The sequence below is a fragment of the Dromiciops gliroides genome, chromosome 1, assembly GCF_019393635.1.
Source record: "Dromiciops gliroides isolate mDroGli1 chromosome 1, mDroGli1.pri, whole genome shotgun sequence".
Classification (NCBI taxonomy): Eukaryota; Metazoa; Chordata; class Mammalia; order Microbiotheria; family Microbiotheriidae; genus Dromiciops; species Dromiciops gliroides.
In genome coordinates this window covers 167,811,301-167,837,650 of record NC_057861.1, presented here as the reverse complement: position 1 = coordinate 167,837,650, position 26,350 = coordinate 167,811,301, and the positions used below count along the sequence as shown (strand labels likewise).

Below are 26,350 nucleotides of genomic sequence, written 5' to 3'. Positions count from 1 at the left end.
TGCGTGACCCTGGGTAGGTCTCAACCTTTCTCAAGTCTGTTTCCTTATCTGTAGAGATAATATCACCTGCTTCACAGGTTTGGTTGTGAGAATCAAATGAGAGAGCATATGCCAAGTGCTTTCCAAATCTTAGAGGGCTAATTAATGCTTTTATCATAGAATTGAACTAGATGGACACTGACGTCTTTCTAACTCTAGACCTATGATAATTATATGTAATTAAAAATATACAAAAATTATGTAAGAATACATAAAATGTATGCATTTCCTGGCCTTTATTCAATACTTGTACATGATCAACTTATGAAAGGTCAAAGTCTCATTCAAATTTAAAAAAATTAACTACGCACATAACTTATGTTCACACATACTGGCCTAGGTTCTAGGCAAAATACCTTTTTATTTGCCTGGCCTCAAAGAATTTATTATCCAGTTACTTAAGACACTAAGGTCAGGGGGCAGCTAAGTGGCACAGTAGATAAAGCACCAGCCCTGGATTCAGGAGGACCTGAGTTCAAATTCAGCCTCAGACACTTGACATTTACTATCTTGCCTTGGGCAAGTCACTTAACCCTCACTGCCCCACAAAAAAAAAAAAAAAAAGATAGTAAGGTCATATCCTCCATAACAGTACTACAAAAAACATGCTAACTGATGAATGTGCTAATAGTTCTTCCTACTTGTATAAAATAACAGTATGAGTTATTCTGACATCAATATCTATACAAAGATTTTTACACATAACACCAGGGTAGGCTATGTTGACAAGATAACATGAAGAAGAATGTGAAAAGTAGAGTCTTATCTTGTAATTAAACAATAAATTCTAGTGGGAGGGAAAAGATGAGAAGGAAGATGGATGATCCTCCAATAGCCAATGAAAGGAAGGAGTTTCAAAAACTCAAAAACTTAAATCTATAACAATAAATTACAAAGTTCTCAAAGTATTACTTACATATCAGCCTCCTTTTGTCTAGTCTTTTCAGTGACTTTATTTATAACAGAATCAGCCAGATTAAGTTTATCTAAAAGAAAAATGAGAATTGAGCACAAAAAAAGTTTTAATTTAGGAAAAGAAAACCAGCTGACTTTTCTGTTTTGTCCCTGTATCTGAAACTGGTCAAACAATCCAAGATATCCTAGCCAATGATCATATCTGTATCATTAAACTGCAACTGCTTCAAATTAGGCTACAAATATAAATATGAATTAATATAAGTCTGATTTCTAGGGAGAACTTCAACTCCCATTCAATGCTAAAACCAAAGGAAGCTCTATCAATCTATTTTCAAGAGATAAGCAAGATCATATGGCATTTTTTCAAAGATACAGGAACAATCCAAGAATCCAGTCAGCAACTGAGCCAGTTAAGAGTTTGCAATGTTTAGTTAAATACTGCTAATGAGCCTAATGTTTGAGGAAAAGCAAGCATGAAAGATAATAAAAACTGCGTTCTAACATTCTCAATATAGCTGCAAAGGTTAGACTCTTATTACTCCATTAAATCAGAGACTTTTACATGCACAGACTAATTAGAATATGTGAAGCTTTATTATTTCGAAACTACATATATTTCTATTATAACCGAGTAAATGGAAAAAGGGGAGAAAATTTTTTTCTGGCTGTCCTTAATTATAATTCAAGTCTTACTTCTCTGTAGGCAGTTAGTATCACTTGAGTTCATCTCTTGGACATTTACAAACTCACCTAAATTAATTTTATTCTCAAATTTTCTTAAGGCCTTGTCTGCTGGAGTTGACATTTTTGCTGAGTTGAAGTGGCTGGTCTGTCGGTTAGCCTGGAAGAGATGTAAAAACTTGCTCATAACACAAGTAGAGCGGAATATTCAATTATTAGGACTTACATTTTGTGATTATATATAAAGGGTAGTGAACCATCAGTGAACTTTTCTTAAGATTTTTTTAAAAATGAGAAAAGAGGTTAAAACTAGATGATCAGAGGCTTTTATCTGTCCATATTATATTAAGTTCCTGATTACCATGAAGGAGTTAAGAGTTCAATTTCAGTAAGTTTTTCTAACTTGATGGGCTTATCCATCTAAATTTTTAGAAATGATCTTTTATCCCAAATGACACAAAGATGGATCAACTTAATGCTAGCACTCATTAGACAGAGGGCATCTGGGAAAACACCATTTTATATAATCCCACCTAGTTCAGGGCTATGCTAAATGCTTCAACCTTCTCCCTCAGTAAATCTTTTCTGAAATTCTCAAGCAAAACTGGTTTTCTGCCATCTCATCTTTCCTGAGGGAAGTTCACTAAATAGTCTAGTATAGTAAATATACAAATGGATCTATGACCTCAGCAATTCAGGAGCTACTTCCATCAATGCTGATCACAACCTATTGATGACTACCTACCCTGTGAAAGTCTTATCCATGTTCACCTAAAAGTTAACCACAGGGTGTTATCTCACCAGGCCAAAGGCCTTTCTTGCTTTCTTTCAACATTAGAGTACCAGTGAAATATTTTCGTTGTTCACCCATTTGTTATCTTTTGCTTTCACTTTGTGACCAACCCATCTCACTTTCTTCTCATATCAATTTTTATATTCTTGCTATAAACAAAACTAGAAGAAAGGAAGAAATTACAGCTAAGTGGAAAGAGGGATCATTGGTATTCCTTGCCAAGTCAAAGGAGCTGGCAGAGTAGATTTTAGCATATAGCCAAATTTTCATGGGACATCTGGTCATCATGTATTGCATTACTAATGTAAACTAGCTGCAAAAGACACCTGTGAAAATATTACCATGACTATTTGATGACTTAACAAAAATGAGAAAAGGTGAGGCTGGGGAGAAATATGGGGAAAAAAATGAGAGGATAGAGACTTAAAGACTACACAGAAACCTTATGCCTCTATGTCCACAAATACATTCTTTGGTGGAAAGAAAAGCAATAGGTACTAGATATGGCAAGTACCAAATAACACCAAAAAAATAAAATGGGCCTTTTAGCAGAGAGGAAAAGATGTGTCGTTCAGTGGGAATTATCCTTGAATCAGCTATCTGTGTACAGCAGACCACTTACTCAGAACTAAGATTATATCTGGGATGAGGGGTGGGGGATGGAATGAATAAAGAGATGTGATATACAAATAAAGCAATGCAACCCTTAATTACTTAAACTAAAAGCAGGAATATTCCTTGCTTCCCACTGCTACTTCCATACTCTGCCTCTACTATTCACTAAGTAAGGTTCATGGCTTACCAAAGTGCACCACTGGATCACTCCCGTCATTCATTTCCTTTCCTCCTATTCACATGCTGCCAAATGGATCTGGAGCAGAGCATGAAATCTGTGCTGACTGGACTTGCTACAAATTTGTTATATAATCTCGACTGGGCCTTCCCTGCAGCAAAACAAAATTCCACGCCTCCCTAATTCACTCACTATTCCACTTTCCACGGCAACTTTTCCAGACCTCATCTCCCCTCAACCCTCCAACACCACCAAAAAACTGAGGCCATTTACCAAGAGCTTCCCCTTTTGCCCTCCACCTCATCTAACATCATTCAGCATCTCCTTTAACTAGTTCCTCCTTCACTAAGGCCTTGTTCCTTGCCAAGGCCAACTCTTCTATGGGCACTCTTGACCTCAACCCCTCCTGTCTTCTCCAGCAGAATGAGCCCATTGTTAACCTTCCTTTCCCTCCCATCCTTCCCCATCCCAATCTACTAGCTGCGCCTCTGCTGGCTACAGACATACTTCTGTTCTCATGCTTTAAGGGAAAAAAAATGCATCACAATCCATTCCTCTAGCTATCGTCCTGCATCTCTCTTCACAATCCTCTCCTCTCATTTCTCTTCTAATCCCTCCCTATACAACCTGGCTTCTGAACTCTGACACTGACTAGTTGTGTGACCCGAGGCAGGTCTTTTAACCTCTTTTGGCATCAGTTTCCTCTTTTATAAATGGTGATAAGAGTAAATGACCTACCTCATAGAGTTGAGAGGAGTAAATGGCATAATGTACATAAAGCATTTTGCAAACCTTAAAACTATGTGGATGCTAGTTATTCTGTCATCATTCAACTGAAGCTGCCCTCTTCAAAGTTATCACTGAGTTCATAATTGCCAAATCTCATTCTTCTAGATCTCTCTGTAGAATCTGACATGGTGATGACCTCCACCTTGTACACTCTCTCTCCCTTCTGGATGTTTATGGCACTGCTCTCTCATGGTTTTCCTATAAATTCATTGTCTGGCTCCTCCTCTGGTTCTTTTTCTAAGTCATGCCCACTAACTGTGGGCTCTGTTCCAAAGCTCAATCACTGGCCCTCTTTTTTTTTTCTCCTATAGTGTCAGTCTTGGTGAGCTATCAGCCTTCACACATCTAATTATCTCTATGTGGATGATTCCCCAACACACCTATGTCGGGCCCAGCCTCCCTCATAAGCTATAGACCCTCATCACTAATTGCATCTTGGACACTTAGAACTTGATGTCCTGTAGGTATCTCAATGTCAACATAATCAAAAGAGAAGACATTTGCCTCCCCACAACCCCCCAAAACCCCTTCTTCAAATTCCCCTGTTACTGTTAAGGGCACCACCCAATCTCTCAATTCCAAACATGCTCTTTACTTTAGTACACCTCTGCAACACAATCTGTTGTCAAATCTCGTCACTTCTACCTTCAAAATCTCTCAGACGTTCCACTTTCTCCACTCACAACGATAACCCTAGTTCAGGCCTTCATCACCTCTCCTACACTTCTGCAATATCCTTTTTAATGAATCTGCATGCCTCAAGTCTCTCCCCATCCCAATGCATCCTCCACTCGGCTGCCCAGGTGATTCGGCTGAAGCGTAGATATGACCACATCCATCCCCTGTTCAATGACTGCCTCTGGCTTTCAGAATCCAGGAACAAACAACTCTTCATAAGCCTGCCTTCTTCCTCAGTGACACAACACTGGCCCATTTGCATTTCTATTTTCATCTCTGCTTTCTGTACTGGCTTCTACCCCCTCACCTCACCTCTTAGTTCCCCTGGATTTTCCTTTAAGACTCAACTCGGGGCAGCTAGGTGGCGCACTGGATAGAGCACCGGCCCTGGAATCAGGAGGACCTGAGTTCAAATCTGACCCCAGACACTTGACACTTACTAGCTGTGTGACCCTGGGCAAGTCACTTAAACTCTAATTGCCTCATCAAAAACTAAACAAAGACAACTCAAATCTCACCTCCTGCAAAAGCTCTTTCCCCATCTCTCACAGGATGCTAATATCTTCCTTAGTCAGATTGTCTCCCATCTTCTCTCTCTCTCTCTCTCTCTCTCTCTATATATATATATATCTATATATCTATATATATCTATATCTATATCTATATATATATATTGTGTGTACCTATTAATATTGTCTTAGTTATTAGAATATAAGATCCTACAGGAGAGGGACTAGTTTTCCCTTCCTTTGTTTCCTCCCAGTATCTTCTATACAGAAAGCACTTAATAAGTGCTTACTAACTGATTAACTACCCAATAAAAATGAAAGGAAGGGGCAGCTAGGTGGCACAGTAGATAAAGCACCAGCCCTGGAGTCAGGAGTACCTGAATTCAAATTCCGCCTCAGACACTTGACACTTACTAGTTGTGTGACCCTGGGCAAGTCACTTAACCCCCATAGCCCCGCCAAAAACAAAACAAAACAAAAAAAAATGAAAAGAAACAATGACCTGAAGAGGAAAAACATTACGTATGACTAGTGGGGATACGTCTCAGCCATTGGAATGTGAGCTCCCAGAGGACAGAGACCATTTCAACCTTCCTCTATTTCCTTGGTGCTTACGAAGTTAGCTTACTAAGTATCCAATAAAAAGGGAAGGAAACAATATCCTGAAGGGGAAAAACATTACATGGAATATATAAATCACAAATAAACAGAGAATAAAGTTCAAGAGGAGAGTTTTTTGGCTCGAAACTTCTACAATTGACAAATGTAAATACAAACTTATCAACTGTAACCACAAGTATAACAATAAATTATTCTGGTTAAGCACTCAACTCTGCTTAAGCCAAGTTATTATTTTTATACCCAACATTTACATAGCATTTTTAAGATTCAACAAATATACATTTATACACACACACGCAAATAAAAATCATTTCTATTACATACATATAATGCATGTACACACACACATACACCATTACATCTGGCCTTCCCAAAAATGTTATAAGGTATGTACTACAGGAATGATTTCCACTTCACAGATGACAAAACTGAGGCTCAGAGAAAGGTTATGGACCTTTCCCATGTACACAGGAGCAGTATTCTACCCCAAGTCTCTGCCAACTCCAATTCTTGACCTCTTTCTTTTATACCACACTGCAGAGATAAGATTGGTTTTTTCTACTCTGCTATAAAAATCTTACTTTTAATTTTTATTTATACTTTTTATGTAAACTGATTTCCAAGCTTCTCTCCTTAATTACCAGAGGGCCATCTCTTCTCACAAAGGATAAAAGAAGGGGAAAAAACATTCCATTTTAGTTCTCCGCCTCTGCAAATAATATATTTTTAGATTATTTGTTAAGTTCTTCTTTCATAGCGCCATAAATGTTTGATTTTACCTTAGAAAAATTAAGTATATGAAGGAATCCCTTATTTTTCTAGGCCCTCACCACTACACGCCATAAATGGAGGCAGTGTGGTCCAGCAGCAAGAACATCCAACTTCAAATTCCACCCCTAGTTTTACTGTTTCAGTGACCTTGGGTAAGCCCTTGACTTCGTATAAAACAAGAAGTCTATTCTAGATGGTCTCTGAGGTCTCTTCCAGTTCTAGAATCTATGACCCAACATGCATATCACTTCATCTTTCAAAACCCAGAATAAAAATCGAACAGTGTGGGAAAGGTAGGGAGCTGTGGGTGTGAAAACTTGCATATTCTATCATACACTGTGAATGAGTTGGTTTTGCTGAACTATTTTTCCCCCTTTTCTTTGTTTCAAGGCAAGGCTATATTTGGAAATGGATGGAATATTAAAAAACAAAATACAGAAACAGAGAAAAATGAACTAGCAAGAAGGGAAGGTCGTTCAAAGAAAATCTTTTCTAGCTATTAAGCTCTAGAGCAGAATCTACATTTCAGAGGGTCAGTGAATTTGGATGGGAAGAAAATCACATCTTTATTTTTACTAATCTTTAACTGAAATCAATCATTTTCTAGAAGTATGATTGTAGGCAACAAAACATAATTCTGAAAAAGGGTCCATGGACCTCAGCTGACAGCCAAAGTGAACCATGACAGAAAAAAAGTGAATTGATTTTGTTTTAGAGCAATACAGTACATATGAAAAGATATAGTAGTAAGGTAGTAGATATAGTAGATATACTATAGTAGTATACTACAGTAGATATAGTAGTATAAAGAGGAAAGAGGTAACACACTAGAAAGGTATGAAAAATTCATTTATAAAATACCTGTGGGTTACTCCCTCCAGTTGAAGAGCCCTTAGTAAGTTTCCCAGCTTCATCATCCCAGTCCCAATCATCATCATCTTCATAATCCTCATAATCATCTTCCTGAATTTCTTCATCAACCTCATTCCAAGTCTGGTGAGAATTTTTAGATGCAGCTTCCTCCACTTTGCTCAGTTCCACGCTGGCCACACTTCCACTAAAAACAGTAATTTTTCAGGAAGTGTTACATACAATCTAAGGTAACATGACACAAATGTCACAGGTGTGTACCCAGAGAATTTAATGCATTTGTACTTTCACTGAACAAGAGACATTTTTATCCAAAGGAAAAAAAGCTTAACCAAAGTTAACTTTTTAAAAAAATAACTAAACTTTAAATTAAAAAAAAATACAAACTTAACTCAGGGTGCAGATTAAGAAATATATTCTTTGGACACGGCCAAGGAAAAGATTTATTTTGTTTCACTATGGATATTTATCACAAGGGTTCTGCGGATTTTTCCCCATGGAGGTAGGTGAAAGAAAAAAAAGATGTGCTGTTAAGTGAAATTCAAAAAAAAAAAAAGAAACCATGTTCAATAAACGGCACAAAATACTACATTTTGAGACATTTGGATGAATGTATATACTATTATGCTTATGACAACATTTCAATCCTATGCATATCAACGAAATATCAATGTAGCCTTTGAAAAAGACACACAAAGGAGCAGCTACGTAGTGAGTGTAGTGGATAGAGCACCGGCCCTGGGATTCAGGAGGACCTGAGTTCAAATCTGACCTCAGACACTTGACACTTACTAGCTGTGTGACCCTGGGCAAGTCACTTAACCCCAACTGCCCCATCAAAAAGAAAAAAGAAAGAAAATGACACACAAAGACCAAGCCAAAAAAAAAAAAAAAGATGAAACAATGCCAGAGGACTCATAATGAAATGTGCTAACCACCCCACCCCCACCCCCATCTGAGAGAGAGGGGATGGACTCAGGGTGCAAAATGAGTGACTATACAGGATGCCCCTAAGTCTTCCTGCAGTTTTAAAATTGCAGGAAGACTTTTGGGACACCTTGCATTTTCTGGATAAGTCCAAGTCAGGCAGTTGTTTTGCTTGATTAGGCGTATTTATTTTGTTGGGGGGTAGGGCTGGGGTAAATGATAAAAGAGAAAAAACAGATTTTTGCTCATCGAAGAAAGTTAGTTAAAATAAAATTAACTCAGTGAAACACTTGAAATGTGCTCTGATCACAAAGACACTACCTGATCCCAAACACATAAGAGTGTAAGTTTTCAGGATACTAAGCTCTGAAAGAGCTCGAAGAATGGCTGAGTGCCACGGCTGCAAGTAGCTACTTACAGTGGCTGCAGACAAGGGGCGGGGAGAGGGAGGGGAAGGAGACAGAGCGGTCGCTCTGCCAAAGCACCACGCACGCCGCATGGATCTCTTACCTGTCTGAGGAGTCAGCATCATCGAACTGCCCCGGGACAGCCCGGCTCATGAGCTGCTCCCGGTAGTTCATGGCGGAAGCAAGATGTGCTCGCCCACCAGGCCTGGATATGTCGGGGGGGTGGGAAGGGAGGCTGTAGCTGCTCTGGGCTCCCTGGTTCCTCCACTTCCCGGGTACACCGCGTGGTTGCCGGTTCACGCTACTCTTCCGCCCTGGCCATGTCGTCTCAACGTAGAGCAGAAGGGCTGGAACTCACCAAGTACGGTGAGCCGAAAGGGACAAACAACACAGCCCCCCCCAAAGCGACGCCACTGGTTGGCTAAAAATAGCCAAGATAAACGGCAACACCTTTAACAAAGTCCAGCTCTGGGGCAAATGGTAACAGATCCGGAATTTAGCTACTCCAGTCACAACGGCAACCGTAGATAAAGAAGCACGTGAGGAATATCCCTAAACATTCAAGCCCGGCCGTTTGCTCCACCCCCTTTCTCTACCACTGCAACCTATCCACGCCCTGGACTTGGGAGACACGTGGAGAGAGGGGCAGAGACGAGAGAGAACGCGTAAGGCACGTTCTCTCCTTGGGGATTGGCTAAACGCGGGCAGATGTCACAACAGTGGAATCTTCATTCTGCCGGGGTCCTAACTGCCTTCATTCTCCAAAGCCAGCTGTGGGGGGAAAAAGGTCCCACTTCTCTCTTCCCCCACACGGAAGGCGGTGCGGGAGGAACGAAGCACTAGACCCGGGCCGCAGACCCAGGAACGCTCAATGGAGCCCGAAAGTGAGCACATGAGCATTTTTAAAAACTGTTGGGGGGCTTTGGTGACCAACAAAAGAGAAATGTGAAACAGCTTTGAAAAATGAAAAACAATACTGTTAAAGAAAGCGATGAATCTTCTAGTGTTTTCCTGTAAGTGCTGAGCCACCTCTTTAACTCTTCTATCTTAAAAAAAGAGCAGGAATGAATTTTGCCTCTCCGAAAAGGGGTGGTGTGCTACAGCTGCGGAATGCGGTATACTACAAGTTGTCCCATAGGGCTGATTTTGTTGGCTTTTTTTTTAATTAACTGTACTTTGTTTACCGGGAAGGTAATTGGGGGATGGGGGAGAATTAGGTGGGAAAGAATGGCATATTTGGTTTTGTTTTTTAAGAGCATTAATATAACATTTAGATTTTTTTAAAAAAGAGCGTTGGAGTAAATGAATTCAGGTATCTAGGCGGTAAAAAAAAAAAGAGGGTGTGGTACTGTGTTACTAAAGCTCAAAGAATAAAAAAAGGAAACAAAATGGTGGGGGGAAGTTAGTCTAACTTGGGCTCTATAGTTTGGGGGTTTTTTTAAGAGTTTTGGTCAGGCTGTATAGGGGTTGTGTGTGTGTTTGCTTGCATGTTTACACTAATAAAAATGGGACAAATACTGAAGGTAATTAAAAATTTGAGTCCTCAAGCAAAATTGTTAGAACACTTTAAAAATTCAACAAGCTTTGATCATACAACTCACAGTTATACACGTTTGGGGGTGCTGAGTGCTTTACATCTATTATTTCACCTTTTGCAATCTCATTTTGGACCTCTATCACCCGATCAAAGCTGTTCTCTTCAAAGCTGCCAGGGTTAACTCTGACGTTCTCTGCAGAGCTCTTCATGCTTCTCGATCTGTCAGATGCACTTCAGTGCATGGACCCTCGTGTATTCCTATATACACTCTCCTCTCTTCGTTTTCCTGGCACTGCTTCCTCCCCGTTCTCTTACTTGTTCCCCATCGGACCTCTTCTCCGTTTCCTTTGCTGGATTATCAGCTATTTCCAAATTCTGAAAAGTGGGTATACCCCCAACTGTGGTAATGAAGGGCCTTGGCCTTTTTCTCTTGTTTGGTGACATCATCAATTCTCATGGGCTTAATTATTGGAGCTCTCATCTGTTCCATGGATTTAATTACAATTTCTATGCTGATGATTCTCAAATCTATCCTACCCAAATCTCCCTGTTGATCTCCAATCTTGCATTTACAACTGCCTTTCAGACATCTCAAACTAGATTCCAGTAGACATTTTAAACTCAATGCACCCGAAAGGAAACTCATTTCCCCCACCCCCCCAAAGAAACTGCCCTCCTTGGATGTTCAGTCCTAGCCAATTCTTTGTGACCCCATTTGGGCAAAGATATTGGAGTGGTTTGCTATTTCCTTCTGCAGCTCATTTTGCAGATGAGGAAATTGAGGCAAAAATAATTAAGTGACTTGCCCAGGATTAAACAAGTAGTAATTGTCTGAGGCTGGATTTGAACTCATGAAGATGAGTTCCTGACTGGCAGGCCTAGCACTCTCATCTACCGTGCCACTTAGCTGTCCTCCCTCTTCCTACCTTCCACATTACTAGAGAGGGCAATATCTTCTTCCCACTCCCTCAGGCTCACAACTGTTAATCAATAGTCACACCCTCAAAAGACTTTAGTAATGACTTATTTTATTACAAGAGAAGGCAGAAAGATTCATTCTGGGTCCCCCCTTGTACATAGTATAAAAGAGGCCAGCAATGCAGGCATGGCCTTGGGTGTTTAAGCATTACAGCCAAAAGGGGAGGTTTCATGGAAGGAGAGAAAGGCAATCCCCTCCTAAATGGGAGTGTCTTGGGAGGAGAAAGAGAGCAGGAGGAGGAGGAAGAGCAAGAGAGAGCAGGAGAGCAGAAGCCCATCTTCTTGGAACTGCCAGACCGTGAAGAAAGGATTTTCTGCTTATCTGAAAGGGTCCCAGCTGCACAGTTTATCATTTTGGGCTAGACTGGCTGGAGAGGTTTGTAGCTGACTCAGCTTCAAAGGCACACTGAGAGTTTAATAAAGTTCATTTGCAAAAAATCACAGTTCAAGGGGGCCTTCATCTCTGGAAAATAAGATAACACAAAAACACAAGTTCGTGGGGTCTCTTCACCCAGCCTAGGAATCATCCTGTATTCCTCACTATTTCTCACCCTCCATGTCCAAGTTGTTGCCAAGGCCGGCTGATTGCACCTTCACAACATCTCCCAAATATGCCCCCTTCTCTCCTCTGACTGCCACCCCTCTGGTGCAGGCCCTCATCACCTCAGACCTTGTTTACTGCACTAGTGTGCTGGTGGGTCTGCCTGCCTCCAGCGTCTCCCTGCACCAGTCCATTCTGCATTCAGCTACCAATGTGAAATTCTTTATCTCGAGGGTCACCCCACCCCAACCCCCAACTGAATAAACTCCAGTGTCTTCCTATTACCTCCAGGAGCAAATACAAAATACTCTTTTCGACATTCAAAACCCTCATAACCTAGCCTACTCTAACTTTTCCAGTCTTCTCACACCTTACCCCCCACCATGTAGCTTTGATCCAGTGACATGGGCCTCTTGGCTGTTCCACAAACAAGAAACTCCTGACCTCCCTGACTTCCTTTAAGACCCAACTAAAATCACACCTCTTATAAGAAGCCTTCCTCAACTCTTAATTCCAGTGCCTCCCGTTATTTGTTTCCTAGTTAGCCTGTTTAAAATCTGAAAAACATGACCAAAGAACCACAGAGGTTATGCACCAATTGTTAACTCTAAAAATACCAAAGAGCTCCCAGAGCTTGTACACCAACTGTTAACTCTGAGGAAAGGAATAAAATAAAATAAAAACAAAGCTCACAGAGGTTACAGGCAAAAAGCCTTCTTGTGTTGGAGAAGGGAAACTAGACATGCATGCTGGGGTCTCTTCTAAGCCCAAGGAGACCCAAGGCATCAAGGCTAAGTCTTGGTACATATAGTTGTGGCTAGACAAAGAACCAGGCAGTGAGTTATAACAGCAACAATGAGGCAAGTTTGCCTAGTGACAAAAAGTCTATTAATAGTGGGGCTTCATGACCAGAATATGGCTCAGGCAGGTCCCTGTCCGAGCTTGGGAAGCACCTAGTAGGACCTGATTTGAGCCAATTTTGTGATTTAGCTACATCTGAGTTCATAAGAGGGTGAGCACCAAGTATTGTTGTTATGCCAAGCTCAGGGCATAGATCTCTTGATGGGCCTTCACTCTAAAAAATAAGGTGTCTCCTAATAGTAAGAAAAGAAATGAGTGAAAAAAGGGGAGTAGTTTTGTCATGGGGGTTCTGACACCTATACATAGCTTGCTTTGCATATTTGTTGTTTCTCCCATTAGATTGTAAGTCCATGAGGGCAGGGACTGTTTTGCCTCTTTTCTTATCCAGTGTCTGGCATATAGTAGGGGCTTAATAAATGTTGATTGGTTGATTGACTGATTGATTGACTCCTGGATCTATACATCAAGCAGCAGTAGTTTTTCTCCTGAGGTCTAGTTGGGAATCACCAATTGCCTATTGGATGTTTCCAAAGGAATGTCCTTTAAATATCTTCATCATGTCCAAAACAGAATTCATTTATCTTCACCCTTTTGGCAAGGTACAGCTAAACTGGCCTTCTGTCTGTTCATCACACGTGGTACTCCAGTTCCCATCTCTGTGCCTTTGCATTGACTTTCCACCTGGAAAGTACTCCATCCTTACTTTGCCCTCACTTCCATCAAGACATAACTCAAGCACCACCTTCTGCACAAAGCCTTTTCTGATTCTGCTACCCCACCAACTTCTATTGCCCTCCCTTGTATTTAAATAACCTGTGTTTATTTTATGTTTCTTCTGTATGTATGTCCAGTATATACTTATATTTGTACATATTGTCTCCCCTGAAAGAATGTACGGTCCTTGAAAGCAGAATTGTTTCATTTGTTTATTTTTTTCCGCTTTTTTTTGGTTGGGGGCATTATCTTTATATTCCTAGTGTCTAGCACAGTGCTTGGCATGTTGTAGAAGCATGATAAATGTTTGCTGATGTATCTCATTTGATCAGAATACTTATGCAAGGTGCTAGGGTAGAGAAAAAGACTAAATGAAAACAGCTTCTGCCTCATGGAGTCCACTAACCAGTAAACATCAATAAAACATTTAAATAAGATACCTGCACAAATACTTGATAGGATACTGTAATTTAATTAAATGCCTAAGAGAAGTGCCAACCAAGTACTGTGGATGCTTGGGGGTAAAGGGGAGAAGTGAGAAACTAGAGGTGGCATGTCAGGTATCCTTTCTAGGAGCAGGGAATAGCTTTAGCAAAGTTGAGGACTATGGGAAGTTAGTGTTTGGAGAGGTAGGAACAGACAGTAGCAATGTTTGGCTGGAGTACAGTGCCTATAAAGTTGCGATAAGACTGGCTATATAGAAAATGGTGCTAGGTTGTGGAGGATTTTGAGTGCCAAGACAGCCAATGATCTTGAAGACACAGGATTGTTTGTAGAATACAAGCCTCTTAGCTTGAAGTTCAAGGCCTTCCAAAATCTGACTCCAACCTACCTTTCCAGCCTATTCCACATTACTTTGATTTATCTTAGGAAGACAAATTTCTTAGGAATTTATCCTTAGGAAGAGCTAGTGTAAATGTTCTCTGTTAAGCCTAAATTACTTATAGATTTAGTAAATAGATAATTTGATAAAATTCAATAATAGATGTTACAATAGGAAATATATCTTTATAGAAATAAAATAATCATACAGTTAAGCTTAGCTATATTACAGAACTTTTTACTAAAGATCATTTCCTTTTTTGACAGAAGTGGGGGTTGCCTCAGCTCACCACAAATTCTTCTTGTTAGTAATTTAATTCTTTTTCAGTGAGCTGTATAGACCCATAGAAGAAATGCTTAAGAGACCACTGAAAGAAAAAATAAGAGAGACCACTGAAAGATTCTTCTCAAAAAATTTCACAGAATGATAGACATGAGTTCCAAACCAATGAAATATTGAATGTAGCAGTTATCCCAACCTAGAAACTTCCCATTAAGCTACAATAGACCCAGCCAAATATTGCAAATCTACTTTATATTGTCTGTAGATCCCATGAATCAGCCTCATGAATATAGTTCTTTTTTTTCTCTTATAAAGATAAACTCTGTAAACTTGTCAAATGGTTGCTAATTACTGATGGATTAGTTGACCTGATTTAATGGAAACTTGCTACCTTTGCTATTAAAACATTTTCACTCAGAAGTAATAAGTCTCAGAATTTTCTTTTTATAAAAAAAGTTAACACTCAAAGGCGAGAATTTGCAAGGGAAAGAGTGATCAGCAATGCCAAATGCTGCAGAGGGTGAGGAATGGGACAGCATTGGATTGAGAGCATTAAGAGATCATTGGTAATTTTGGAGAGAGTGGTTTCAGTTGAGCATTAAGGTTGGAAGTCAAATTACAAGGTGTCAAAGAGTGTTTGAGAAGAGAGTAAGTGAAGGCAGTGAGTATAAATAGATTCATTTTTAGGGAGCTGACTGCAGAAAGGAGAAAAGATACAGGAAGATAAATGGAGGGAATGGTAGAAAGGATCATGTGAAGGCTGTTGTTTTTCAAGAATGAGGAAAACCTGTTTCTAGGCAGCAGGGAATGAGCCAGTTGTTAGAATGCTAGTGAAGTAAGTATGGAATAAATATCTGTTGAATTAAAAAATTGACTGTAGGGCAAATGAAAGTAGGAAGACCAGTTAGCAATCTTTTGCAGTAGACAAGGCAGAAAAATGAGGGAAAATGAGATGAAAAGAGAGGAGACAGATCATGTGAGAGATTGCAGAGGACTTGACAAGTATTGGATAGATACAAAGTCAGGAGAACAGGAAAATCAATGAGCTATCATTCAAAGCTAAAGTTTTAAATATAGGGAATAGTGAAGTCAAAGGAGAAACCATTTTTAGAGAAATATAAAAAGTTTTGTTTGGCACATGTGGGCTTTGAGGAGGTGGTAGGTTTCTTGATGGAGTTGTGCTAGTAGCAATGTTAGGAAGAAAGGTCAAGGATTGAGATTGAGATTTGGGATTCATTTGCTTAGACATTATAAAGTTATGGGGGTGAGTGGAATTGCTAAGAGAAAAGAGGTGTCATCAGATTGGCTAAAATGACAAAAAAGGAAGATAATAAATGTTGGAGAGGCTGTGGGAAAATTGGAACACTAATGCATTGTTGCTGGAGTTGTGAGCTGATCCAACCATTCTGGAGAGCAATTTGGAATTATTCCCAAAGGGCAATAAAGCTGTGCATACCCTTTGACCCAGCAATTCCACTTTTAGGTCTTTTGCCCAAAGAAATCATGGAAGGGGGAAAGGGACCCACATGTACAAAAATATTTATAGCTGCTCTTTACGTGGTAGCAAGGAATTGGAAGTTGAGGGGGTGCCCATCAATTGGGGAATGGCTGGACAAGTTGTGGTATATGAATACAATGGAATACTATTGTGCTGTAAGAAATGATGAGCAGGAAGAGTTCAGAGAAACCTGGAGGGTCTTACGTGAGCTGATGATGAGTGAGATGAGCAGAACCAGAAGAACATTGTACACAGTATCATCAACATTGAGTGTTGACCTACTGTGATGGACTATATTCTTCTCACCAATGCAATGGTACAGAAGAGTTCCAGGGAACTCATGATAGAAGAGGATCTCCAAATCCAAGAAAAAAAAAAGAAAAAAAGAACTGTGGAGTATAGATGCTGATTGAACCATATTATTTCTTTTGTTTTGGGTGCTGTTGTTTTTTTTTTCTATTTTGAGGTTTTGCATCACTGCTCTGATTTTTTCTCTTGTAACAGGATTAATGCAGAAATAGGATTAATGTTATTATGTGTATATATATGTGTGTGTATATATATATATCTATATGTATATGTATAGAGATATATAGACATAACCTATATCAGATTACCTGCTGTCTAGGGGAGGGGGGAGGGAGGGGAGGGAGGGAGAAAAATCTGAAATTGGAAAGCTTGTATAAACAAAAGTTGAGAACTATCTTTACATGTAACGGAAAAAATAAAATACCTTATACATTAAAAAAAAAGAGAGAGAGAAAAGAGGTGTCAAGGACAGAACCTTTGAGAACACCCACAGTAAAGGGTCAGGAAGAGGATGACCAGCAAAGAAAACAGGGAAGGATCAGTTGAAGTAGGACAGGAAATCAAGAGAATGTGAAATCTTGAGAAATCAAGGGAGAAAAAGGCAGGATTGTAGCATTCTCCAACCCTCCAAAAGGTGAAGGGGGTTGCAGACAAAAGTTTGTTTGACTTCGCGTTTAAAAGATCATGTGGTGAATTTTGAGAGAATAGGTTTAGTAGAGGTTAGACACCGAATCACACAGGGTGAGGAAAGAACAGGTCATAACGAAGTGGAAGTGGCAGATTCAGAAAATATTTTTTTATATTGTAAAAAGGAAGAAAGAGACAGGATGGGGAGAAGGGTCAAGGTTTTGGTTTTTTGTTTTGTTTTGTTATTAAGATTGGAAGATCAGAGTATAATTTAAAGCAGATGAGAAGAAACTATCTCAGTGAAGGGTTGAAGATGCCGGGTGGGAGCAAAAAGTACTTGCTTAGCACAGTGCCTGGCACACAATGATAAATTACTGATTGATTGATTGATCGATTGAAAAGCCTGGATAAAATCAATCAGTTCTGCTGTTGCTTTAGGAAGGGGCTTGTCAGTTATGGTTCGATCAGCATTCCTCAGCTTCTCAGACCAAAACACCCACCCTTGCTATTACCCTTCTCCATGTATTAACTCCCCCTTCAGACTATTAATTCCTCAGGGCAAGGGCTTCTGCTTTTGTGTGTGAGTATCAATTATGTGTTCCTTCATTAATTTATCAAGTACTGGGCACTCTGTATTATCCGCTGTCTTCACATATTTGAAGAAAGGACTGACTCATTAAGATATTTGTTATATTCTGTTTGGCTTCCAGGGGCAGGGCCAAGGGTGGGGGGAGTTTCAAAACGACAACTCTAGGTTCAATGACAGGAAAAACTAGAGGTGTCCAGAAGTAGAATGGGCTACCTTAAGATGATGCATTCCCCCTTCTTTGTGGTCTTCAAGCAAAGGTTAAATGACCACTTGTTAAATATATCAGAGTGGGTAAGATGTTTGTTTTTGGCTAGAAAGTTGGATCTGAAGTCAGGAAGACGAGTTCAAATCCAGCTTCCAGCATTTACTAGCTGTGTGACCCTGGACAAATCACTTCACTTTTTTCTGCCTCAATTTCCTCATATATAATATCAGAATAATAATAGCACCTACCTTCCAGGGTTATTATGTGAATAAAATGAGGAAAGATTTGTAAAGAACTTTGCAAAACTTAAAGTACTATGTAAATGCCTTTATTTATTAAAAGCTATTATCATTCATAGACTGAACTTGATGGCCATTGAGATACTCTCCAACTTTGACTCTGATGAGTATAAAACAGTATATAATTAACCTTTAGACTTGTGTGGCACAGAGTATACACATTGTAGAATTCCAGAGGCAGAAGTAAAATAACCAGGGAAGTCTTCATAAGGAATGGGTAGGATTCAGATATATGAAAGAGAAAGAAGAGGATATTCTAGAATCGTCCATAACGTGAGTTAAGAAAGTTCTGGAAGCAAGGATGACCATGACACATTCTGTTCATAGAACACCAAGGAACCTCTTTTGTGTTGAAGCATAGTGACAAGTAGAGTTAGCCAGTTAAGAGGGTTTAAGAGCAAGGCCAGGGAGGACATATATGGTACCCTCGTAGGGAATCCGTTTACCACCTATTTATTAAGTGGCATTTAAGTTTAATGGGGGGTAAACTGGCCTATCCTGGTAGAAGTAGGCTCCCAAAGTTCCCCAAGATGGACTGGAGGTAGGCCAAGAATATCTGATCATGCTCCAAGGACTGCCCCTATAGGCCTAGTCTATTATATTCTTAGGCTGCTATGAGTGCCTAAGAGTGCAAATGGTGTGGGCGACAGATTGGGATGGGAGCAAAACCTAAATTAAGTTCCTCCATTGCTGTAATCTGGGTATATGATGATTAGACTCTGGATTAGGGATGGAAGAGAGACTAAAGAGGCATAGTTGTATAAATAAAGGAAACATTTTGAAAGAATTGCTGTTTTGAAAGAACAGCTAATAGAAATTTGTGACTAAATAAATATGTGCTAGGTGACTTTGTGCATAGAGTGCCAGGCCTGGAGTTAGGAAGACCTGAGTTCAAATCTGGACTCAGATACTTACTAGCTGTGTGACCCTTGGCATATCACTTAACCCTATTTGCCTCAGTTTCCTCATCTGTAAAATGAGCTGCAGATGGACATGGCAAACCACCTGGGTACCTTTGTCAAGAAAATGGGGTCACGAAGAGTCGGACATGACTAAAACAATTTAACAACAAACATGAGATATGTGTAATGGAAAAGATGGATGAGTCAATGTTGTCTCTTAAATTTTCAAGTCCAGGTAACTGGAAGAACAGTATTGCCACTGAAAAAGACAGGGAAGTTAGGAGGGATACGTGCCATTTTTAGGAGAGAAATGGCAAGTTAGTTTTGGATGCACTGAGTTTGAGGTGTCTAAATGGAAATAGCCAGAATTGGTATTTTATGGAGCCTTAGATGTCTCTGATACGATTTTGTAAATATCCTTTGTTGAAGTGCCAGAACAAATAGAAACCTCTGCTCTGCGACATCTGATCTGGTCTTTTGGCTTGCCTTCAGCTTCCAAGGCCCCCAAGTCTTAAAGGAGCCACTTGACTAATTGCTATGCCTCTCGTCCTGTTTGTTGAAGATTGTGCCCAAACAAATTTTACCACCGTATGGGATTACTATGCTATAAATACACACATATGTATGTGTATGTGTGTGTATATATATGTATGTACATGTATATACATATATATATATGTATACATGTAAAGAGAGAAACTGATTCTTTTAGAAATAGCATTTATTTTGTCAACTACTTTGTCTAAATGACATACCCCCAAAAAGGTGCCATTTGCTGCTTTCTTGATGTGCGGGAAAGATGGGAAGATTAGCTTCTTTCTACTATATTTGGTATAGGCTAATGCTAGTTGGCATTAAAATATTATATCATGTTACTTTAGGGGCCTTCCGTCGATCAACACTTAGAAACGATGACTATCGAAAATATTGGTCATTACCTACAGAGGCTGAATATTTTGAAGAGGATACTCCTAAAGAGCAACTAGAAATCCCATCAGAAGCAGATGACACTAACATCCGCACTCTTTCGGAAGACTTAACCCACTCAGATTCTCATTTGTATTTGGAAAGCAGTTCTCTAACTTCAGACTTAACTCAGGTGTGCATCACTCATGAATGCTGGTGGATGCAAATTCATACTGTACTTACAGCTGTTTTCCATATGAAATCATCCTCAAAGAAATAATAGAAGAAAAGAAAGGGACTGCAGGGATAAGTCTTCCAGATTACATTGGTATTGACAGAACTTTTGAACAGAAGAACCTTTTGAGATTACCCTAGGAAACTGAGTATCAGGTTAAGTGATTTGCCCCTGTTCACACAGCTAACACAGTCACCAGAAGAGGATAATGATAGCTGACATTAGTGTAGGACTTTAAGGCTTACACATCATTTAACAAACATTATCTCACTTGTTCCTCACAATAATCCTGTGAAATAGGTACTACAGACAGTATATATTTGCATTTTACAGATGAAGAATCTGAGAATCAGTGATCACACAGCTTTCTAAGTGTTAGAATCAAGATTCTCACCCAGGTGTACCCTGACTCTAAGCCCAGCATTCTATCTCACTGCAAAATCATAATCAATGAGTACATTGATGAGTTCATTTCATTTAGAGTAGAGCATATTAAGAATTGGAAGAGACAAAAGCTAAATAAATAATAAATTATCTAGTCTAAACCATAATTAATATAGAGATTATTTCATTCTAATGTTAGAAGAATGTTAAGTGTAAACAATTTCATTTTTATCCTTCAGGAAATTCCTAGTTTCTAGTTTGATTTTTCTCCTACAATAAAACTGATTTTAATGTCAAAGCTCCATGAATGTTATTCAGAACATGTTTAGTAGTCAAGCAGAAGTGTCGATTCAAAGGCCCAGTGTACTAGACTTGAATTTATAGGGGCCCTTAGCAGTCTAGAGGAGGTCTCCTGAACCTTATAATTTAGTCATTTTCCATTATGAGGAACTTATGCACTGCTAGCTAAGCCTCAAAAAACCCAGAGTCACCTCAACTAAAGTCCTCTCCATTTTTTGTCTCATCCTAGTATGGAAGTGACCCTGAGTTCCTGAAGACTATTAGCACCTGGCATTTAAATAACCCTTTAAGATTACAAAGCACTTTGTCTACATTAGCTCATTTGAGCCCTGCCAGCAGAATGCAAGTTCTGACAAGACCTGACCTAGCCAAAAAGACTTCTAGAAAGGCCCATTAGTAGACTATGTATGTCTGTTGCATGAGGACCAGTCTAGCTAAGATTGGAGAAGCCCATCACCAAGTTGTCTGTGGAGTGATTGATTTCTTGTCTATAGCACTTCTCAAAAATGTTCTACAAAGTTGTGGAAATGTTGTAGTCAATCTTGTTGGAGGGACACCTACACCAACAAAATCAGGAATCCTTGAAGTATTTAAGTGTGATGAGCTTAGTGGCCAAAAGAACAAAAACACAGATTTTAATCAAAAGAAGAAAACCTCGTGATTAGATTTTCAAACAATTTGTGTAAAATAGGCCTTTACGAGTCAATGCTGAGCTTCCATTATGCTTGCTATATTTTGTAAAATCAGACTGGTAAAGATATTACTGATTTGGTCAAATTAGGAGAAACACTGTTCTAAATGAGCATGAGGCCTAAATTGTAGATCATTAAAAATAAAGTATGTTTATAACATTAAGTAACTACTGGTTATGAGAACTAGGCTAAGACTATTGTAGTTTTGAGGGATAGCAAGGTGGCACAGTGCATAGAGTGCCAGGCCTGCAGTCAGAAAGACTCATCTTCCTGAGTACAAATCCAGCCTCAGACACTTACTAGCTGGGTGACCCTGAACAAGTCACTTAACCCTGTTTGCCTCAGTTTCCTCTTCTGTAAAATGAACTGGAGAAGGAAATGGCAAAGCACTTCAGTATCTTTGCCAAGAAAACCCCACGAGAGGTCAGACATGATTGAAATGATTGAACAACAGTTAACTAGAACTATGCTGATTGTTACCCACCACAGGCCCTTAGTAAACTAATTTAATGAATAAATTTCTGATATGTAATCAGCATATAAATTTTAATAAATGAATCGTTGTTTTAAAGTGTATTCGGGTGTCCCAAAACAGTTTTCTCTCTTAAATACTTTACATATTTCTCCATTAGTCTTAGTTATCCTATTTACTTGTTTTCTCCGTAGAGTATAAAAAAACCCAGAGTCCAGTACTTGTATTAATTATCACAAATTTCAATGCAGTAGAATCAGGTTTTACTTTAGAATAGTCTTTCTCTCTATAGTTTATAGTTTTGATAGCATTTTACTCATAACAACCCTGTGAAGTAGGTACTACAGTTGTTATTATTATCCTCACAGATACATCTCAGAAGAGAAAACTGGCTTAAGTAGCTTGCCCAAAGTCACATGCCTAATAAGTGGCAGAGGTGGAATTTGAACTCAAGTATTCCAGCTCCAAGTTCAGTGGAGTTTTTCCCCATGGCATCATATAGACTCTCACCTATTAAATTGCTGATTTTGTAGCAAAAGGGCGATCCTATCTCCCATAGTGTATAAATAAGGGCGTCCTTGCTGTTCATTATATGTTGCTGTATCTCTCTGTTCATGGGCACATGGTTTGACCTGCAGAACTAAATTAATAGTATATCAGGGTCTTCGGTGTTGGGTTTTCCTGTTTAATGTCACAACATACATAGAATTGGCTCTGTTAAAAGTTAAAAGACTTCATCTTATGCCTATGGCTTGGACAATCCACTCTGAACTCCCACAGGCTGAAAACAAATTTCAAACAGTATTTCCAGGGGGTGATGGTGATGACAGTGGTTTTTTGGGAAGGATCTTTATTAGTTCCTTTTTTTTGTGCTTATAGGATGAAATAAGCAAGGTACACAGGGAAAAAGAACCCACGTACACAGTTTACAAAGATGATTACATCACAATAGACGACTTAAAACGTGGTAGGTATATCTTCAGTAATGATAGTAGAAGCAGGAAAACTCTGAAGTCCCTTACCCGGAGACAGCTCACAGATATGGTGTTTCAAGTGTTTTAAAAGACATTAATAAATTTAATGAAACGTTTCCTCTACCTTCTTTTTTATATAGGCAAGTGAAATTATTCCATTCTTATTAGTCTTCACTATTTTATCATTTATTACTATTCAGGTGCTAGTAAAATCATAATATACGTTGGCCATAATAATTATAATTCTTTATATTTGTGTAGGGTCTTATGGATTACATAAGCTTTTCATGTGGTCTCATCCACAAATGGTCATTTCCTAGTGGTCCATTCCAGCACATGTGAATGTTGGGATGTAATCAATATCTTTGCTTGAAAATCAAGTCTTTCAAATGAATCTTCTAGTAAAAAATGACACAACCAATCTGAACAGGGGACATTCTGGAGAGTTAGGCTGCATATGTGTGTGTGTGTGTGTGTGTGTGTGTGTGTGTGTGTGTGTGTGTGTGTGTGTGCACGCGTGCGTGTGCACCCTCACTCACACCTACTTAGGGAGCTTTTGATAGACATGAGGCAAAAGCCAGGGAGACGGGTTGGATGAAGCAACTTCAGGGATGAATACTGATTTGACCTCTAGTTATGCTGCAAGTTTTTAATATGCAAAACTTATGTTTGTAGAAATAGGTTTAGCTAAATTGGAAGCTCATAGAAATAAAACAAGGGGAGCTCATAGAATCTCAGAGTTGGAAAGGACCTCAGAAGTCATCTAACCTAACCCTCGTACGAACAGAAATTCCCTCTATGCCATCCTGTTAAATTGTTATCAAACCTTTGTTGGAACAGCTCTTAGTAAGGGGGAACCTACCACCTTCCAGTGACAGTCCATTACAATGTAGATAGCTCTAATTGTCGGAATTATTTTTCATATACCAAGCCTAAATCTGGACTTCTACAATTTCTTTTCATTGCTGTTCTTTCTTCTGGGTCCTAGACAAATAAGGCAGATCTCTTTTCCACGTGGTCACCTGTTAAATACTTGGGGAACACTATCCTGTGTGCCCTGAATTTTTTCTTCTTAGTTCTCAGTTCCTTCAATCATGTTAGTACTACTCCTATCAGTCAGTCAGTAAACTGTTACCAAGTGCCTACTATGCGCCAGACACTCATGCTAAGCATTGGAGATACAAAAAAAAAAGCAAACAAAAGTCCCTGTTCTCAAGGAGCTCACCATCTAAAAGTGGAAGACTATATACAAGAAGCAGAAAAATGGAAGACGAAGGGCACAATGACACCTGAGGAATGGAGCAAGGTGGGAAAGGAAGAGATAGCTGCCCAGGGTACCCTCCCTAGATGGAGAATCTGGGAGGAAGTCTCCACTGTGTACCCTCCACTCTCTTGGGTCAGACGGAGGGAGGGGCCCCAGGGGCAGGGAGTAAAGAGGAGGAAGTAGGAGTTTCAAAGATGATGTCATCTTGCAGGATAATAAGATTCTAGAGGGCATGGCAAGTCTAGGAGTGCATGGGAAATGATGACGTACTCTAGTTCAGGGCTTCTTAAACTTTTTCCTCTTGAGAAATTTTTATGCAACCCTAGGTATATAGGTATATGAAATAGGTATACATAACCTTTTTTTTTTTTTTTTTAGTGAGGCAATTGGGGTTAAGTGACTTGCCCAGGGTCACACAGCTAGTAAGTGTTAAGTGTCTGAGGACGGATTTGAACTCAGGTACTCCTGACTCCAGGGCTGGTGCTCTATCCACTGCACCACCTAGCTGCCCCGATAACCTTTTACTGTTGCCAAATTTTTTGCTCCCCTACACATTTAAGTTATGCTCCCCCATCTAGTTTCTCAACCCACAGATTAAGAAGCTTTGATCTGGAGCAGAAGTGTCAAACACAGAAGACTGCATTGTAGCCTGCAACATCCCCAAGTGCTCCCTGAGCCAGATGAAAATGCAATTTGAAAATATTTAACCAATAAACCAAATCATGTTAGTACTACTCCTATCAGTCCTAAATATTTAACCAATAAAATAAATAAAACCTCAATAACATTAATGTGGTTTTCTAAGACAGTATGTGCCTGCCAGGAGTCCTTGCATTCACTTTAGTTGCCCCTGTTTCTGATTTTGATACCACTGATCTACAGACTTCTCCCCATCCTGCTCACTCTTCTCTGGATACATCATCAAATATGGCATCCATGATTTGAGACAGTGGTCCACATATGATCTGACCAGCACAGAGTACAATGAGACCATCACCTCCCTAGTCAGGGATGCTGTGCATCTTAATGTACCTGTATTCACACTGGCTTTTTTAGCCAGGCGGTCCTTAGTCATTTAGCAAGCACTTTGTATGTGCCAGTCACTGGTGACTCATTAAGCTTCACTAAAACCCTCAGGTCTTTTTCAGATGTCCTATTGTCAAGCTATGTCTTTCTTACCTTGTACTTTGTTGAATCCAAGTGGAGAGTTTTATACTTTTCTCTATTAAAATGATCTAATTATACTGAACCCACTATTCTTTCCTGTCCTGATCCTTTTGACTTATGATTCTTTGGGGTCCTAACTTTTGGATCCTAACAAATTGTTTCAGATTTGCTAACTATTTGTAGTCTTAATTTCAAAAGCAGGCCATCTGTTCATCCAAGTCTTTAAGGCCAAAGACAGACCCCAGGCCACTACATTAGGTACCTTTTTCCAAATTAACTTTTGGTTCTATTCACACAACCACTTAATAACCCAACCTTGCGGTAGTTCTGTCTTATCCACATTTCTTCATGTTGCCCACTAGGATAGCATGGAAGACTTTGTTAAATGCTTTACTGGGCATACTATGAGTACTTCATTCTCTGGTTCTACTCATCAACAATTCTATCACAAAAGGTAATGTGGTTAAGTTTACCATCACCTATTTTTGGTTTTGTTTTTTTGAGGCAATCAAGGTTAGTGACTTGCCCAGAGCCACACAGCTAGTAATGTCAAATGTCTAAGGCCAGATTTTTTTTTTTGGGGGGGGGCGGTGAGGCAATTGGGGTTAAGTGATTTGCCCAGGGTCACACAGCTAGTATTAAGTGTCTGAGGCCGTTTTTGAACTCAGGTCCTCCTGACTCCAGGGCCAGTACTCTATCCAACTGTGCCACCTAGCTGCTGAGCAACTCCCTTCCCCATCACCTTCCTTTGATGAAGTTATACCAGCTTTTTTAAAACTGATTTTTTGATTACTGTTTTCCTTTTAAAATCATTTTATTATTGACATATTCTAGAATTATTCCAGGAATTGAGATCAAGCTCACCAACCTATATGCCCTCTCTTCCATCCCTCATGATCTTAAAGATTACTAGTAGTCTCAGCAATTATATCTATCTGTTCCTTCAATAACTTCCCACTTCCTCTTGGGGTGACTTGGGATGTAGAATTTGTGGC

At 39.5% G+C, this 26,350-nt stretch overlaps 2 protein-coding genes and 1 long non-coding RNA gene across 3 annotated transcripts in view; 1 reads left to right on the top strand and 2 right to left on the bottom strand.

The window, feature by feature from the left end:
• The window catches only part of RIOK1 (RIO kinase 1), a 36,203-nt gene extending 26,799 nt beyond the window's left edge, over positions 1-9,404 (bottom strand). The window contains exons 1-4 of the mRNA XM_043986165.1: positions 8,900-9,404; positions 7,454-7,649; positions 1,708-1,798; positions 956-1,025 (exon numbers count right to left, since the gene is read on the bottom strand). Of these exons, the coding sequence (XP_043842100.1) occupies positions 956-1,025; positions 1,708-1,798; positions 7,454-7,649; positions 8,900-8,970 (428 nt within the window). The 5' untranslated portion in view covers positions 8,971-9,404. The remainder of the gene's footprint in view (positions 1-955; positions 1,026-1,707; positions 1,799-7,453; positions 7,650-8,899) is intronic.
• Positions 9,405-9,493: 89 nt separating this feature from the next.
• CAGE1 (cancer antigen 1) overlaps positions 9,494-26,350 on the top strand; it is an 87,327-nt gene continuing 70,470 nt past the window's right edge. The window contains exon 1 of the mRNA XM_043986154.1: positions 9,494-9,809. Coding sequence (XP_043842089.1) covers positions 9,788-9,809 — 22 coding nt within the window. The 5' untranslated portion in view covers positions 9,494-9,787. The remainder of the gene's footprint in view (positions 9,810-26,350) is intronic.
• The window catches only part of LOC122742135, a 109,537-nt gene continuing 94,601 nt past the window's right edge, over positions 11,415-26,350 (bottom strand). Inside the window, exon 3 of the long non-coding RNA XR_006354899.1 lies at positions 11,415-11,774. This is a non-coding gene — a long non-coding RNA (uncharacterized LOC122742135). The remainder of the gene's footprint in view (positions 11,775-26,350) is intronic.